Below are 13,472 nucleotides of genomic sequence, written 5' to 3' on the forward strand. Positions count from 1 at the left end.
TCGAGTTACATATACTTTAATATTGGACAACTATTGATTTTGTAAATCCGTTCTAAAATGCCATACGAATTAAACATTGCATTTTAGGTTCGATTTGCTAAGGAATAATTTTTTAATGAATTTTAGTGGAAATTTGTGCCGCCAAAATCGACGCTCAAACTGTTATCCAAATTTAGTTCCGAATCAACCGCTAGATGGCGCTGTACAACACTGTCCGTACAGCGCCAATTCGTGCAGCGGCAAAACGCTCAAACTGTTAGCCAAATGTTACCGACAGAGGTACCAGTCGGTAACCGCGCCATCTAGCGGTTGATTCGGAATTAAATGTGGCTAACAGTTTGAGCGTTCTGCCGCTGCACGAATTGGCGCTGTACGGACAGTGTTGTGCAGCGCCATCTAGCGGTTGATTCGGAACTAAATGTGGCTAACAGTTTGAGCGTTTTGCCGCTAGATGTCACTGTAAGTACGTATACGCCGCATGCGAGCGGCATAGCGAGTCGCCCCTCTGCGTTGCTGCCTAAATAGAGCCGTCGCACGGTCGGCACCACGGTGCATTATACAGGTGTGCCGACTGTAATGCTGAAATTTGGAGGCAGATGAGTCGTAATTCTCTGGCCGCCGCCAGACGGCGCATGGTTCCCCAGGTACCGTGCGTGTGCGAATGAGTGTGATTGTGTGTATTCAGCAGCGCAATCTCATTCAATCTCAATCGCACATGTACAGTACCTGGGACCATGCGCCGTCTGGCGGCGGCCAGAGAATTACGACTCATCTGCCTCAGTTTTTTTTTTTGAGGGAAGTCGGCACACCTGTATAATGCACCGTGGTGGCACGGTCACGGTCACGGTCTGGCATCACTGAGAGTGAGAGAGAATTCTCTCCTAATAATAACAACATAAATAACAACATGCTAAAATGCTAACCACACAAAACTTCATAATGGACATTCTTAACAAAAAATTGTAATTGAACAGTAAAGACATTCCCATAAAAATCTTTACGATCAAAAGCGTGTATATATTAGCGAACAAGTATTTTTACGGTTACGTTCTCCAATTGTGCTTTCAATTATAGAAGTGAATTATTTAATACAAACTCGTACTATTATCGAAACTATGTCAGACGAAACAAAGGCAATATTGAAGGAAGCTTACCAGCTGCTCCGACAGAAAGAATATTCAAGCGTAGTCAAGAAATGTAAGAAGATTCTACGCAAAAACGAGAACCATTTCGATGCACTGCTGGTGCTGGCTTGTGCGATGCTCAGTCTCGACGAACACAAATTGCAAGTACCGATGGTGCTTGAAAAGGCGATGCAGATCAAACCGGACAGTCCGAAGCCTTGGCAGGGTTTGATCACTTACTACGAGGAGAATCTCGATAATAACGAGTCTCGTAACAAATTGATATCGTCGTACTGCAAACTGTTGCACATCGATAGGTATATATAACATTCTTTTATATTTGTTGTAAAACGACTGCGGAGCTTTACTTGTTGTTTATGACTTTTGAAAATTTTAGAGAATGCTAGAACATTAGATTACACAGGAGCAGCTATTCACAATATTCAAAGATATTTACAATATTCACAACTTGCATTTGTTATAATAATCTTACAATTGTACTTTTCTCGTGCCACCCTAATTCGCAGTCTAACTAGACTAAATCCCAGTTGTTTCTTATCATTTAAACATTACCTGTCTAATCTACTTCTCGCAGCAACAAGTTTCTACACAATCTGAATAAAATACTAGAGGTTTCTTCGGAAATAAAAGATGACACTGTGCTTGGCCAAAGTGTGGAAAGTTTATACGAATTACGGAAGAAATTGGACGACGAACAAATGAAGACGGTTAATGCAACACTTGCGGAGATAATAGTACACAGCTTCGACAGGCTACTAAATAATCATCAAGATTTGATGGAAAGCGTTCTGTCGTCTGTGGTTAACGATACTGGAGCTAGCAATCGACAAAATTACTATGGGAAATATTTAAAAGTGCTATACGACAAACGTAAATCAGATACCGTAATCGAAGAAGCTGCGAACATGCATCGACAGTTTCCCAACGACAAATTACCGTTGGGTAAGTTTTGTCGAATAATTCTCGTAAGTTGCTTGTTCCAGAAGAAAATGCTTCGAATAAAAGTTTCATAGAAAGTTAACTTTGTTAAATTTGTAGTTGTGATAGTAAAGATATACACAGCTATAGCTAATGTTTATCGATAGAAGATAACGAAGCTACACTTCAATTTTCAAATTTAGAAAGAAATTTTTCGATTTTGCTCCGACGTTTCTCTCAATTTTCTCGAAAACTGTTTGTTCTACGAGAAAAAGTAATGCGACAGAAAAGACGCAGCTTGTCCAGATCTACACATTTTTCGATGTGGCAAATAGTTGTGACAAAAATTGTTGATAAGAATAAATAAGAGCCACCATGATGTATTAATTATTCATTATTCATTTCAACCATTTTAAATCACCAATTTCTCTCAAGCACTGCAACAAAATTAACGACAAATGTAATTTCCTCTATTCACAGAATACATTTGTCGTGTTTACTACGAGTACAACATTTTAAACAACAATTGCTACGAAGATGTAAACATAAAGCAATACTATGAATCTCTGATAACATTAGAAAAAGATTCGCATGATGCAGCAGTGGCTCGAGCGGTGCATTTAAAGAAAACAAATGATCTGCTTACGGCGCGACAAATATTGAAGAACATTCTCGCAATAAAACCTCGTTCGCTATACGGTTGGATTACGTTAAGCGAAATAAGTGTTGGATTATACTGTTGGGAGGATGCGGAAAATGCCATGCGACAAGCCACGAAGCTTGTGAATAATCAAATAAGCAACGAATCATTGTACAAAATGGAATTAATATTGATAGAATCGCTGAGCAGAAGCAGCAAGCCTCAGAAGTGGAAAGCTGCTTCGCAAATGTGCAAAGACGTAAGAGACTTACTTATTTCTATAGTTAAACATTGCGCTTCTAATGTTACTTGATGAATCATATAAGAGTAATCGCTTGTTATTCGAGGTACTTGCGTGTACTTGATAGTGAAGCGAGGTACTTGCGGATAGTGAAAGCTTTTTGATATTTAAAAGTTTAAATTGGGTTGCTGAGAGTTGAATTTTGATTTAAATTGGATTGCCGAGTGTTGAATTTGAACTTTTAAAGATTTAAGAATACGTTACGATATACATAAACGGTTTACAAATTATGTAAACTGATAACTTCTAGCGTACTCGATGTAGCCAGGAGGACAACTTACTATTAGTTGTCCCAAAAGTTTCTTTTGAAATGTGTTCCTTTGAAATGTTGCCAAAATAAATACGAACAATGCGATAATCTTTATGTTAGTATTTTAGTACTTCCTAACATAAATTTGCATTATGCGCATGAATCGAAAACTAACTTTTGGGGCAACCTAATTAATTTATTTAGCAATATTAAAGGAACATATTCCGTACAAGAAACGTTTGGAACAACCTAATATATAATTTACTAAAGCTACACTTTCGTCTTCCTCCATCAGCTTTTAAGCAGACATCCTTCGACGCAAGCAGACTTGCTCTATGCACGAATACACATATTACTTGACGATGATCCCGAAGTATCGCTGAATAAATTGCAAGACTTGGAGTCGAAGAACGATACAAAGATCCAAGCTAGTCTCCTAAGAGCATTGTACTTCAAACACCAACACCAGCTGGACTTTGCGATAGAAGCTGTGAACCTGGCGTTGGAGCTACCGGAGGCCTGGCTGCTCCTCGGAAGTGTGCATTACGAAAGGGAGCAGTACAATCACAGTTTAATGGCATTTCTGAATGGTGTCACTGCGGATCAATTTAATTGGGAGTGTCTGGTTTATTTGGGACATTATTATCGAGAGCATGGCAACGATTTGGAACGCTCGAGAAGGTGTTACCTAAAGGCATTGCAGATTAATCCTAATTCTGAGGAAGCTGGAATTGGTTTGAGTACTGTATACAGGCTTCTTAAAAATTATGTGAGTATAGATTCAGAAACAGATTCAAAGCACACAGTAACCAGGAAACCATGCAACTCTTGTTCTAAACATTTTCTCGTACAACAAACAACAATACAAGTTATTTGAGATCGTTACCAGTTACCAGACGTTTTCCAGATCACACTCTTCTCTGGAGGAAAGTTCATATAGAATATGTTCATAAATGAATTTGTGTTTCCAAACGACTTTTGTGTGTAACAACATTAAACTGCAAATGTTTAAAATTTATTGATTGCAGAGTGCAAACATGCAACTACTAGAACGTTTGACTGCGGAAGACGGTGGCCCTAAGTGGGCTTGGTTCCAACTTGGAAAGCAATACCTCGATCGGGAAGACGGATTGCAGGCTATCAAAGCGTTCCAACGTGTTATTCGAGCTGATCCTAACAACAGGTGCGACTTGTATATTATTTTATGCTGATTAAGAAAAATTAAATAATATGCAAGTAGATGTGACATACTTTTATAGTTCACTTTGAATTTGCAATATCTAGTTTTTACAGTAAAACAAAATCAATTGGAGAAACCATTTATTTTCTGCTAACATGTCGGAGAATTTTTAATTCAACATCTTAGGATTTTGCTTTTCTAAATTTAACTAAGTTAAATAAGCTGTGTGTGTGGTTCACAATAGAAAGTACCTAGTATTTATTTATTTGCTCATTTGTTTTTACAGTGACAATTGGGAAGCGTTAGGAGATGCCTACTTCATCCGAGGAGCTTATACGTCAGCATTGAGATCTTACCAACGGGCATTGGAATTATGTCCTACTTTATTGTACTCTCTGACGCAGCTTGCAACTATTAAATTAGTAAGCACTATTTTTACACTAAACACCTTCCACACTAGTTCCGAATAATTAAAAAACAATCTGTGCAAAGTTTGAGGTCGATCGAATCACTGGAAAACGTGTCCGCCCCCCCCCCCCAAATGGGTTAAACATTTTTCTCGAATATCTTCGAAATTATTCACCACGTCGAGAAATGTGTTGGACGAAAATTGTAGACCTGGCCAGGAAAATTCAATTTATATATATATACATATACATATATGTATATAATATCCACTTTATCCGATATATGTATAATTCAAATAGGAATTTATTGCACACTCCTCCGTAGATTCTGGAGCAGTACACCGATGCAAAGGACGACTTTGAACAAATCCTACTGATCAAACCTCAATACGTCTCCGCCTTGAAAGGCCTAGCCGAAGTCTGCATAGCTCTGGCAAACGAAAGTGCTGCGAAACAATTTCTGGGTCGCGTGAATGACTATCTCCAACAAGCGTTGAACAATTTAGCCTTAGCTATTACGGAGCGCAACGACATGTCTTGCCTTTGGAAGTTGCTAGGCGACGTATGTTACAAAGTCGCTCTTCTGCCAGAAAAGTACAATTCCTTGAGCGTACCGTCCAAATTGATAAAGAACGATGACAGCGAAGGAGTCGCGTGGTTGAAGCGCAGAGATCTGTTCTTACTTTCCACGAGGAACGTGTCTGTATGCTAGTAGCATGATTTGCTGCACGACTGCTTTTAACGAAAGCTCCAATTACAGATGTTATTGCTGCGCACTGTCCATCTCTTCGCAGTCTGCCTCTTTGTGGCACGATCTAGCGTCATGCTACCTGATGCAGCTGAAGTTCGATCCAACTGTTGACCAGAAAACTCTAGCGAGCAAGTGTCTAGCGGTCGGGAAGCACGCTGTGAAACTGTGTCCTTCCACATGGTTGCATTGGAACCTTTTAGGAGTCATCTGTATGTCTCCGCATGTAAAGAATTATGCTTTGGCCCAACACTCCTATGTTATGGCGATTGATAGAGAGCTGAACAATCCTGTGGTCTGGTGTAATTTGGGAACTTTGTATCTACATATAGGTAAAGACTCGAATATCTTTGGAAGTATTTACCGTGTTTGAAAATGGGTTCGATGAAATTTGTAGATCTGGACTGGCTGCGTGGTTTTACGTTCTGATACTTTTTTTCGTGGAACACACAGTTTTCGAGAAAATTGAGGAAAATTTCGCGGAGGAAATGAATGAATTATTGGAATAATTAATTTAATGTCTTTAATGAATGAAATTTAATTTCTTCTTACGCAATCTTAATATTTTTCTTCTCATGATGATTCTCATATACATATATTCGTTATATCTCAGGAGACTTGTACAAAGCGAACGAGGCCTATTCTCAAGCTCAGCGTGCAGATCCAGCGTACATCAACAGCTGGATAGGACAAGCCATAATTGCAGAAATGATGGCTAGGAAAGAAGCTATTGACTTGTTCCGGCATTCCACGCAACTTGGGTATCACAATGAAGCCGCGCTCGGTTATGCTCATTGGGTGCTCACCGTTCTTTTAACTACAGATATCGAAAAGGACTCAGCTTATACTTATATAATAGAGAACATGCATGCTCTGTTCGTTGCCTCAGATGTCATCACGTGGTATTTGGGTAAGTTGAACAACTTAAGATTCGATCAATCTACGTCGGCGACCTCCACGACAATTTTCTCTAATGTCTTCGAAACTATTAGCCGCGTCGAAAAATATGTTAAACAAAACCTGCAGATCTGGCCAGGAGATGGCCCATCTGAAAGTTTCATTTCTTTTCTGGGTTGTTGATCAACATATTCAGATGACAAAGTAACGAAAATACTTGATCTATAGCTACCTGCATTTCATACATTTTTTCATAATTGTCAGCAAATTATGAAGGGTATAGTATAAAATAGTTAGCTTTTGTGGTGGAAATAAATGGCCTTGAATTTTTTCGTAGAAATAAATATTTTCTCTCCATTCTTCATAATTTGCTCAGAATTCTGAAAAAAAATATACGAAGTGCAGGAAGCAAATTCGAGTATTTTCGTACTTTTTTCATCTGAATATCTTAATTAACAACCGAGAGAAAAAAAAATGACAAAGTGTAGGTTGTTTAGCCTCATGTTACCCTTAGATGAGGAATTGAGTTAGCGACTTAAAATTTTGAAAGCGACAGGGACTATCTTTCAATCTAATCTAAAAGCATTTTGCAAGCTTGTGTTTTAATCGCGCATCATTTGCTCTTAATTTGTAGAATACTACCCCGAAGATCGTTACGCTCGAAACGCTTATGGCTTGCTCCTAGAGAGGCAGAAGCTCTACAGGTCCTCCGCCGAACAATTTGCCATAGCGATACACACAAACGTCCCCGAAGAGAAGGATGCGGTTTGCCTAAATTTAGGTCGAGTCTTGATACAGCTGAAAAAGTATTCGGAGGCAATAAAATTGTTTGAGGCTGTCAGACGAGTCAACTACAATTCGCAGTGCCACTTGGCGTTGTCTCTGTACAAAGGTGACGTTTCTTAATTTTTCTTTCGCGTGTTTCGTACAATCGAATTTAATAATTAAGCTCTCTTTATTTTTAGCTGGGAAGTACGAAGAATCCTACAGTGCCTACGAAACAACGCTCCACTCCTTCGCCAAATCTGAAACAGAGAAGGCGTACACGTTGTGCGCTATGGCTGCCATAGCGTACACCTTCCAGGGAGTGCACGACGCGAAGACGTTACTTTTCCAAAGCATACAAATCCAGCCGCAGGTTGTAACTAGTTTTCTAGCCGCTGCAGCGTTAGGCATATTACATGGAGATCTAAATTTGACTACGCTGATTCTGAACGAACTGAAATCGTACGAGAGCCATCGAGATTATGGCCATCATGTTGCTAATTTGACAGCGTACTTTCATCTAATTAAAACTGACGTGAAGGGCGCTGTTTCAACGCTGTCCAAAGCTATTTTCAATTATCCTGGTATGTGGTACATTCTCGATTTAGATTTCACGCTTTTTAGAGAATTTTCTCAGATTTTTTTTTCGTTGCAAACTGTGGTCGTAAACGGTGAAAAACCGTAAAAAATTCGGTTTCTAAGGTTTTTGACAATGATCTCTCGCAAGAAAAAATCTGAAAAAATTGACGACATTTACTGTTATAACAGGCAATAATCCGGATAGGAGTCTATCAGGAAACGCGAAACAGTTTTTGAAACAATTATAATTAAACTTATTCAATTTTTAATTGTAGATGATGTAAGATATTGGATACAGTTACTCAGAATTCTGTTGGAGACTGATGTACACTCTTTTAGCAGGTGCGCACAGAAAGCACTGTTCCTCAACAGAAATATTGTAAATACGAATGCTGTACACGTGGCTTGTGCTTCGTCTTTTAACTATTTCGAAGAATCTTCAGTATCAGATCCTCGATGCAGTGTTAGGTCTGCGCAGAAGCTTCTGTTCACTTACCCAGATTCCGTTGAGAGTTGGGCTACGTTCATAGTGGCATGTCTACCCAGGTACGTTGCAATTCAATCTTGTTACAAGGTAAGTCTCTTATGTTAAGTAACAAATGAACAATTTAAAATGATATTTGAGGACTAACAATTAATTAAATAATCATTATATATATACATATATATATTTATTATGAGAGAATTATCAGAGGATAAGAATCGTCTGTGTTGGTCGAAGCAATTCGAAATTTCAACTTTTGAATTCAGGAAAATTTCAAGTTTAAATTCAGGGAATTTAAAGTTTTGTATTGAGAGAAATTTTTCAAGTTTAAATTGAGGGAAATTTCAGAAATCCTCTAAAGTCGTATAAAGAAATGTGAAAGGTGCCACCAGCGACTTTTACATGTTGACTAGTGTGTGCAAAGGATTAAATACTATTCGTAAACAATAAAAGCTTTGAAATTGTTCACAGGCCATCGAATAAGAACATCACTTGCGACGCAGAGTGGCTGACAGAATTGATCCTGGTGACGCAGCGGAACCATAAATGCACAGCTTCGATGGCCAAATGGTTAGACGACAATAAAACAAGATTAACACGGTACATCGATCTGAAGACTATGATGTCATAATGCCATAATGATTTTACCAGTCAATGTATTATGTATAATGTATAATATTTACAGAGGTGTATATACGTAATGCAAGTACTTTGTGATATAAGAACTATGATTTTTAATGATTTTAAAGAAGAAATCTGATTGGAAACTAACTCGATCGTGTAGCTTTTTATTCGATAACAATTTACCTCTTCTCAATTATTTATTTATTTCCACATTTGTAGAAACGATGTTTGTTTATTAATTTAATAATCGCACAAGTGACAACGACAACACGTGTAGGGTAACAGTGATTTTTAATGAAACATGTATATTTCATAAGTCCAGTCTCCTCCTCGACACGTCTTGTTGTATCCATAAAGTTGCCATAATCATTTGCACTTGTTCGCTTCGCTAAATAATTTCAACATTTCCAGATAACATAAACATTTCTTCTTGCATCCCTTCGACATATACAACGGATTCCTCTCTAAATCTACTACACGAATCAAGTGTCACCGCATCGTTATTAAAAGTACACGTCAATTTTTATACACACAGACAGTATACGTACACACATGTATTCGTATAATATATATATATATGTTACAATTATTCTGTGTTGACGAGCCCTTGACCAGCAAAGGCAAATAAATACACATGTATCATATAATTTATTCTCTTCTAGCAACGTTAGGTAATCTCTCGATACAACAATGATATAATTATCAACGTCGAGTATTTTCCATTTTTATAAACATCGAGGCATGACAACAATTGTCACACTGATATATAATTCTGTCGGATTGTCGTTAAATTGTCGTTACGATCGCGCTTCTTACTCTCCTCAACGATTAATATGTATAACGTTTTTAATCTTGAATTTTACTGCTTCATAAAAAAGAAATTTTCTTTTACGGAACACCATACAACAACATTTATTGTACGACATTGTTTAATTATGCAGTAATAATGTCCCAATCTAATTGTAAGTCCGGCGGAGGTGACCGTTCTATGTGACCACTATTATTTTCCAAGTAAACTTGTATAGTCTTGATTTTGTATATTGACACGCGTATTCCTTGGTGAATTGTAAATGGTTTAATTTGCGGTAAATTTCAAGTTTTTAATTCCGCTTTCAGGGAAATTTTCTAGTCAAGTATCAAGTTTAAATTGAGAAAAATTGCAAGTTTTGAATTTAGTTTGGTCCCGATCTATGTCACAACACAGAACCGAGAATTCAGTTAGAATGGGACATTACTGTACCTTGAAACTTCTTAGCCTTGAAGTCGAGTACATTGATACGCGCACTGAAATGTCGGATAAGAAATGTCTTGCGAACAATGATAATTCGTAAAGGTACCAGTTATACCGGGTATTTAGCGAGGACTTGGAAGTTATTTATTAACTTGAAGGCATTCTGTCATTTATTTTGCATTGTTTGTGATAGATAGATGATCGATTATTATCAACCTTTTTTTCATTTCTGTATCGTCAAATTTTTCTGGACGATTTTGTTAAACAGCAAAAGAAAAAAATTAACAAAGTCTTGATCTTATTTACCGGACACAAGAAATTTGTGATAACGATCGAATTAATTGATTAATTTGTTTTGATGCTTTTGATTTATCTTAGTTCTCGTTTAGTCATTCAACTGTGCTGTTTTAAATAAACCGACGAGAGTGTCGGTTCACTTTAAAAAGATAGTTGGAAACAATTTAATTTTGAAAATGTTATTTCGACATTTCGTATGTAACAACATTTATGTGGTAATTTGTAATACATTCATGTATTAAAAGCTACATCCACTGAACCGGCTGTATCCATCAGGTCATCTGCTTTTAATGACGTTATTCAATATTTCTTTTCGATTTAATCTTTCCAGATTATTTGAGAGAGAGAGAGAGAGAGAGAGAGAGAGAGAGAGAGAGAGAGAGAGCCACGTACAGTATGTGAATATTCTGAGCTCTGTAAGAGGAAATTAGAGAACTTATTTTTCAAAATTCTATTTTCCCGAGTTAAAAACTTTCAAGTTGAATAACAGTATAAAATCATTGTATAAAACTGTATCATTTAAAAATGTTTATTCTAAATCAGCTACCTCAAAGAGTTCGTACGATTTTATTGATTGCGCCATGTCATGTTTTATTATTTATTATATTAATTAAACCGTAATTATATATATATATTATATTGAAAATAAAGTATTAATTAAAACAGTTAAAATTCAGTATATATTATTGTTGGTATGAAAGCTTGCTATATTGTTCGAATGTTTCTTAAGGCCTTGTTATACAGGGGGTTCGGTAACTGTAACTGATGGTACAAGCGAAAAGGGGGTGATACTACATGAAAAAATAAGTCGAGAAAAAAGGAACAACATTTTTTCGTTTGGCAACTCGTTTTCGAGAAAATCGAGTTTGAAAATGCAGCGAGCGAATACGCACGTGCTATTGCATGTTGCATAGGAATCGTCTGACCATGATCAACCAATTCCACTTTCTGCATAAGTATACTAAAACACGCATCCGGCGAAAATTCCAAGTCGATTTTCTCGAAAACAAAGCCTCGCATGAAAAAATTTTGAAATTTATTTTCGACTTATTTTTTCATGTAGAATCACCCCCTTTTCGCTTGTACCACCAGTTACCGAACACCCTCATATATGTATATAACTACATAATACTGTACAAAGGAGGTTTTACATAAAATTATATAAACATAACAAGGGGATATTACATACAAATAATGAAGAATGTTGTTACCAAGATTATTCGTAGATTATTTGCAAGATTGTCTGTCCGAACACTTTAAACTTTAAGGTGTCTATTCCGAATGTTTTCATTATTGTAAGACGTCATCCATGAGATGACCTGATGATAAAGACAAGTTTGCTGGCTGTTACTTAATTTCGTTTCTTTCGTACGTGTTCGTACTCTGATTGTTATACATTTGCCATTTATTAAACAGAGTATTCATCGGAGAGAAAACAAGTACGTGATCGAATAGCTAGGGTATAGCTGGATAAGATAGAGTAAGATAGGGCATCGAGAAAAAACATACTGTGCTAAATTTCAACCCTATATCTGATATCTCGTATCTCGTTTTTGTGATTTATTCCACTCTAAAAAACCAAACGAACTTATTTGCCAACCCAATATTTGGCTGCTGGACAGGCCTCAGATTTTTCTCAGAATTTTTAAACATCTCTCCCTCTCTCTCTCTCTCTCTCTCTCTCTCTCTCTCTCTCTCTCTCTCTCTCTCTCTCTCTCATTAACCAGGGAAAACAGGCGTAAAACTTATTTTTCGATTTTACCCCATAACTACCTTCCCGATCGAGATATAGGGTTGAAATTTTGCCTGAAGGTCACGCTTCAGACCATCGTATCCGACTATACCCTAATTAATTCCCTTAAAATCCCGTTAAACTTTCCATTCTATTTCCACAAAAAACACACAAGAAATATGTAGAATTCTTTTCCCCTCTCCTCGTATTAATTCACGTTTTTCAAGCGGCAATAGTACATGTCGCGAATTAAAAAATTCGCAGATACGCGACGAATCACTTTTAGGACCCACATTCACATTAGACCTTACTTTTGAGTTACCCTGTGTAGACTATACACAGAGTGTCCCACGTAACACTTTTCCCAATTTTCAAGTGCCCGCGATAATCTGACACCAAAAAAAAAAAGTATTTTAATCAGAAGTTGAGATCGGTTTTCGGTTGGCGGCTGTACGCAGTACATACACATCGCAATAAAAAAATCTTCAAAATTATTTTTTAATAATATCAAGGTGATATGGTATACTACATATATGTAGGTCAACAAATATAAATCGAAAACGCAGTGTCATTCTAAAGATAAATTCAGAGTTTATCTGAAAAGAGTATAAAAAAAGTCTTTTTCATTGTTCCGTCAGATTTAAATTTTCTAATTAAATGAAATTAATTTAATTAAATTTTTATCTAATTTCACACAATTAATTAAAGATAATTTTTTGTCATGGGAAATTTTACATGGGAAACCCCCTGTATAACGAACATGGAAAATGGAACTCGAAAAAACTCGAGTATGACAAAAAGACAGTTCCATTGAATTTTTGTCACGGTCTCAAAGTAACTATTTACAATAAGATAAAAATTCGAATTGATGATTCGGTAGAAGACTAGTAATCGTTTAGGTCGTGTTAGTCTTTTAATAAATTCTGTATATAGACGGAAACGTAGACTGCAGATTACTTAACAAATAGATCTTTTAGCGACGAACAGATCGACTGCTCGCAGGATTCGGTTTGTTCTTGTTGTTCCTTCGCATTTCCGGAAAACCAACTGGTCACTTTGCCGGGTTTTTGCTTATTCGGTGATACCGATGGTTTGCTGGAGGATCCGGATGCTTCCGCCGCCGCGTCGCTTCCTTTCTGCGCTGTCAGGATCTTCTCTATTGCGGTGCCCAACACCTGGAAACCAACTTTCTATTTTAAACCATTACCAGTCCTAGCGCGAACCTATGGATTCAACTACTAATTTCAACTTGGAATTTTTTTTTTGTAATGGCG

General features: G+C 37.1%; 2 protein-coding genes across 9 annotated transcripts in view; one reads left to right on the top strand and one right to left on the bottom strand.

The window, feature by feature from the left end:
• Positions 1 to 784: 784 nt before the first annotated feature.
• LOC143216808 (superkiller complex protein 3) lies at positions 785 to 9,085 on the top strand. Its single transcript, XM_076440252.1, has 13 exons — positions 785 to 1,441; positions 1,720 to 2,087; positions 2,544 to 2,962; positions 3,550 to 4,023; positions 4,283 to 4,437; positions 4,721 to 4,856; positions 5,167 to 5,532; positions 5,600 to 5,921; positions 6,203 to 6,499; positions 7,121 to 7,378; positions 7,452 to 7,835; positions 8,106 to 8,376; positions 8,786 to 9,085. Exons 1-13 carry the CDS (start codon positions 1,116 to 1,118, stop codon positions 8,943 to 8,945), a joined length of 3,936 nt encoding a protein of 1,311 aa, XP_076296367.1. The 5' UTR covers positions 785 to 1,115; the 3' UTR covers positions 8,946 to 9,085.
• A 427-nt stretch (positions 9,086 to 9,512) lies between these two features.
• The window catches only part of LOC143216820 (uncharacterized), a 42,131-nt gene continuing 38,171 nt past the window's right edge, over positions 9,513 to 13,472 (bottom strand). For 7 of the 8 annotated variants that reach the window (XM_076440290.1, XM_076440286.1, XM_076440291.1 and 4 more), the window contains one exon: positions 9,513 to 13,388. In XM_076440290.1, coding sequence (XP_076296405.1) covers positions 13,152 to 13,388 — 237 coding nt within the window. In that variant the 3' untranslated portion in view covers positions 9,513 to 13,151. The remainder of the gene's footprint in view (positions 13,389 to 13,472) is intronic. The other variant, XM_076440288.1, reaches the window with a different exon arrangement.

Source organism: Lasioglossum baleicum, chromosome 16, assembly GCF_051020765.1.
Source record: "Lasioglossum baleicum chromosome 16, iyLasBale1, whole genome shotgun sequence".
Lineage (NCBI taxonomy): Eukaryota > Metazoa > Arthropoda > Insecta > Hymenoptera > Halictidae > Lasioglossum > Lasioglossum baleicum.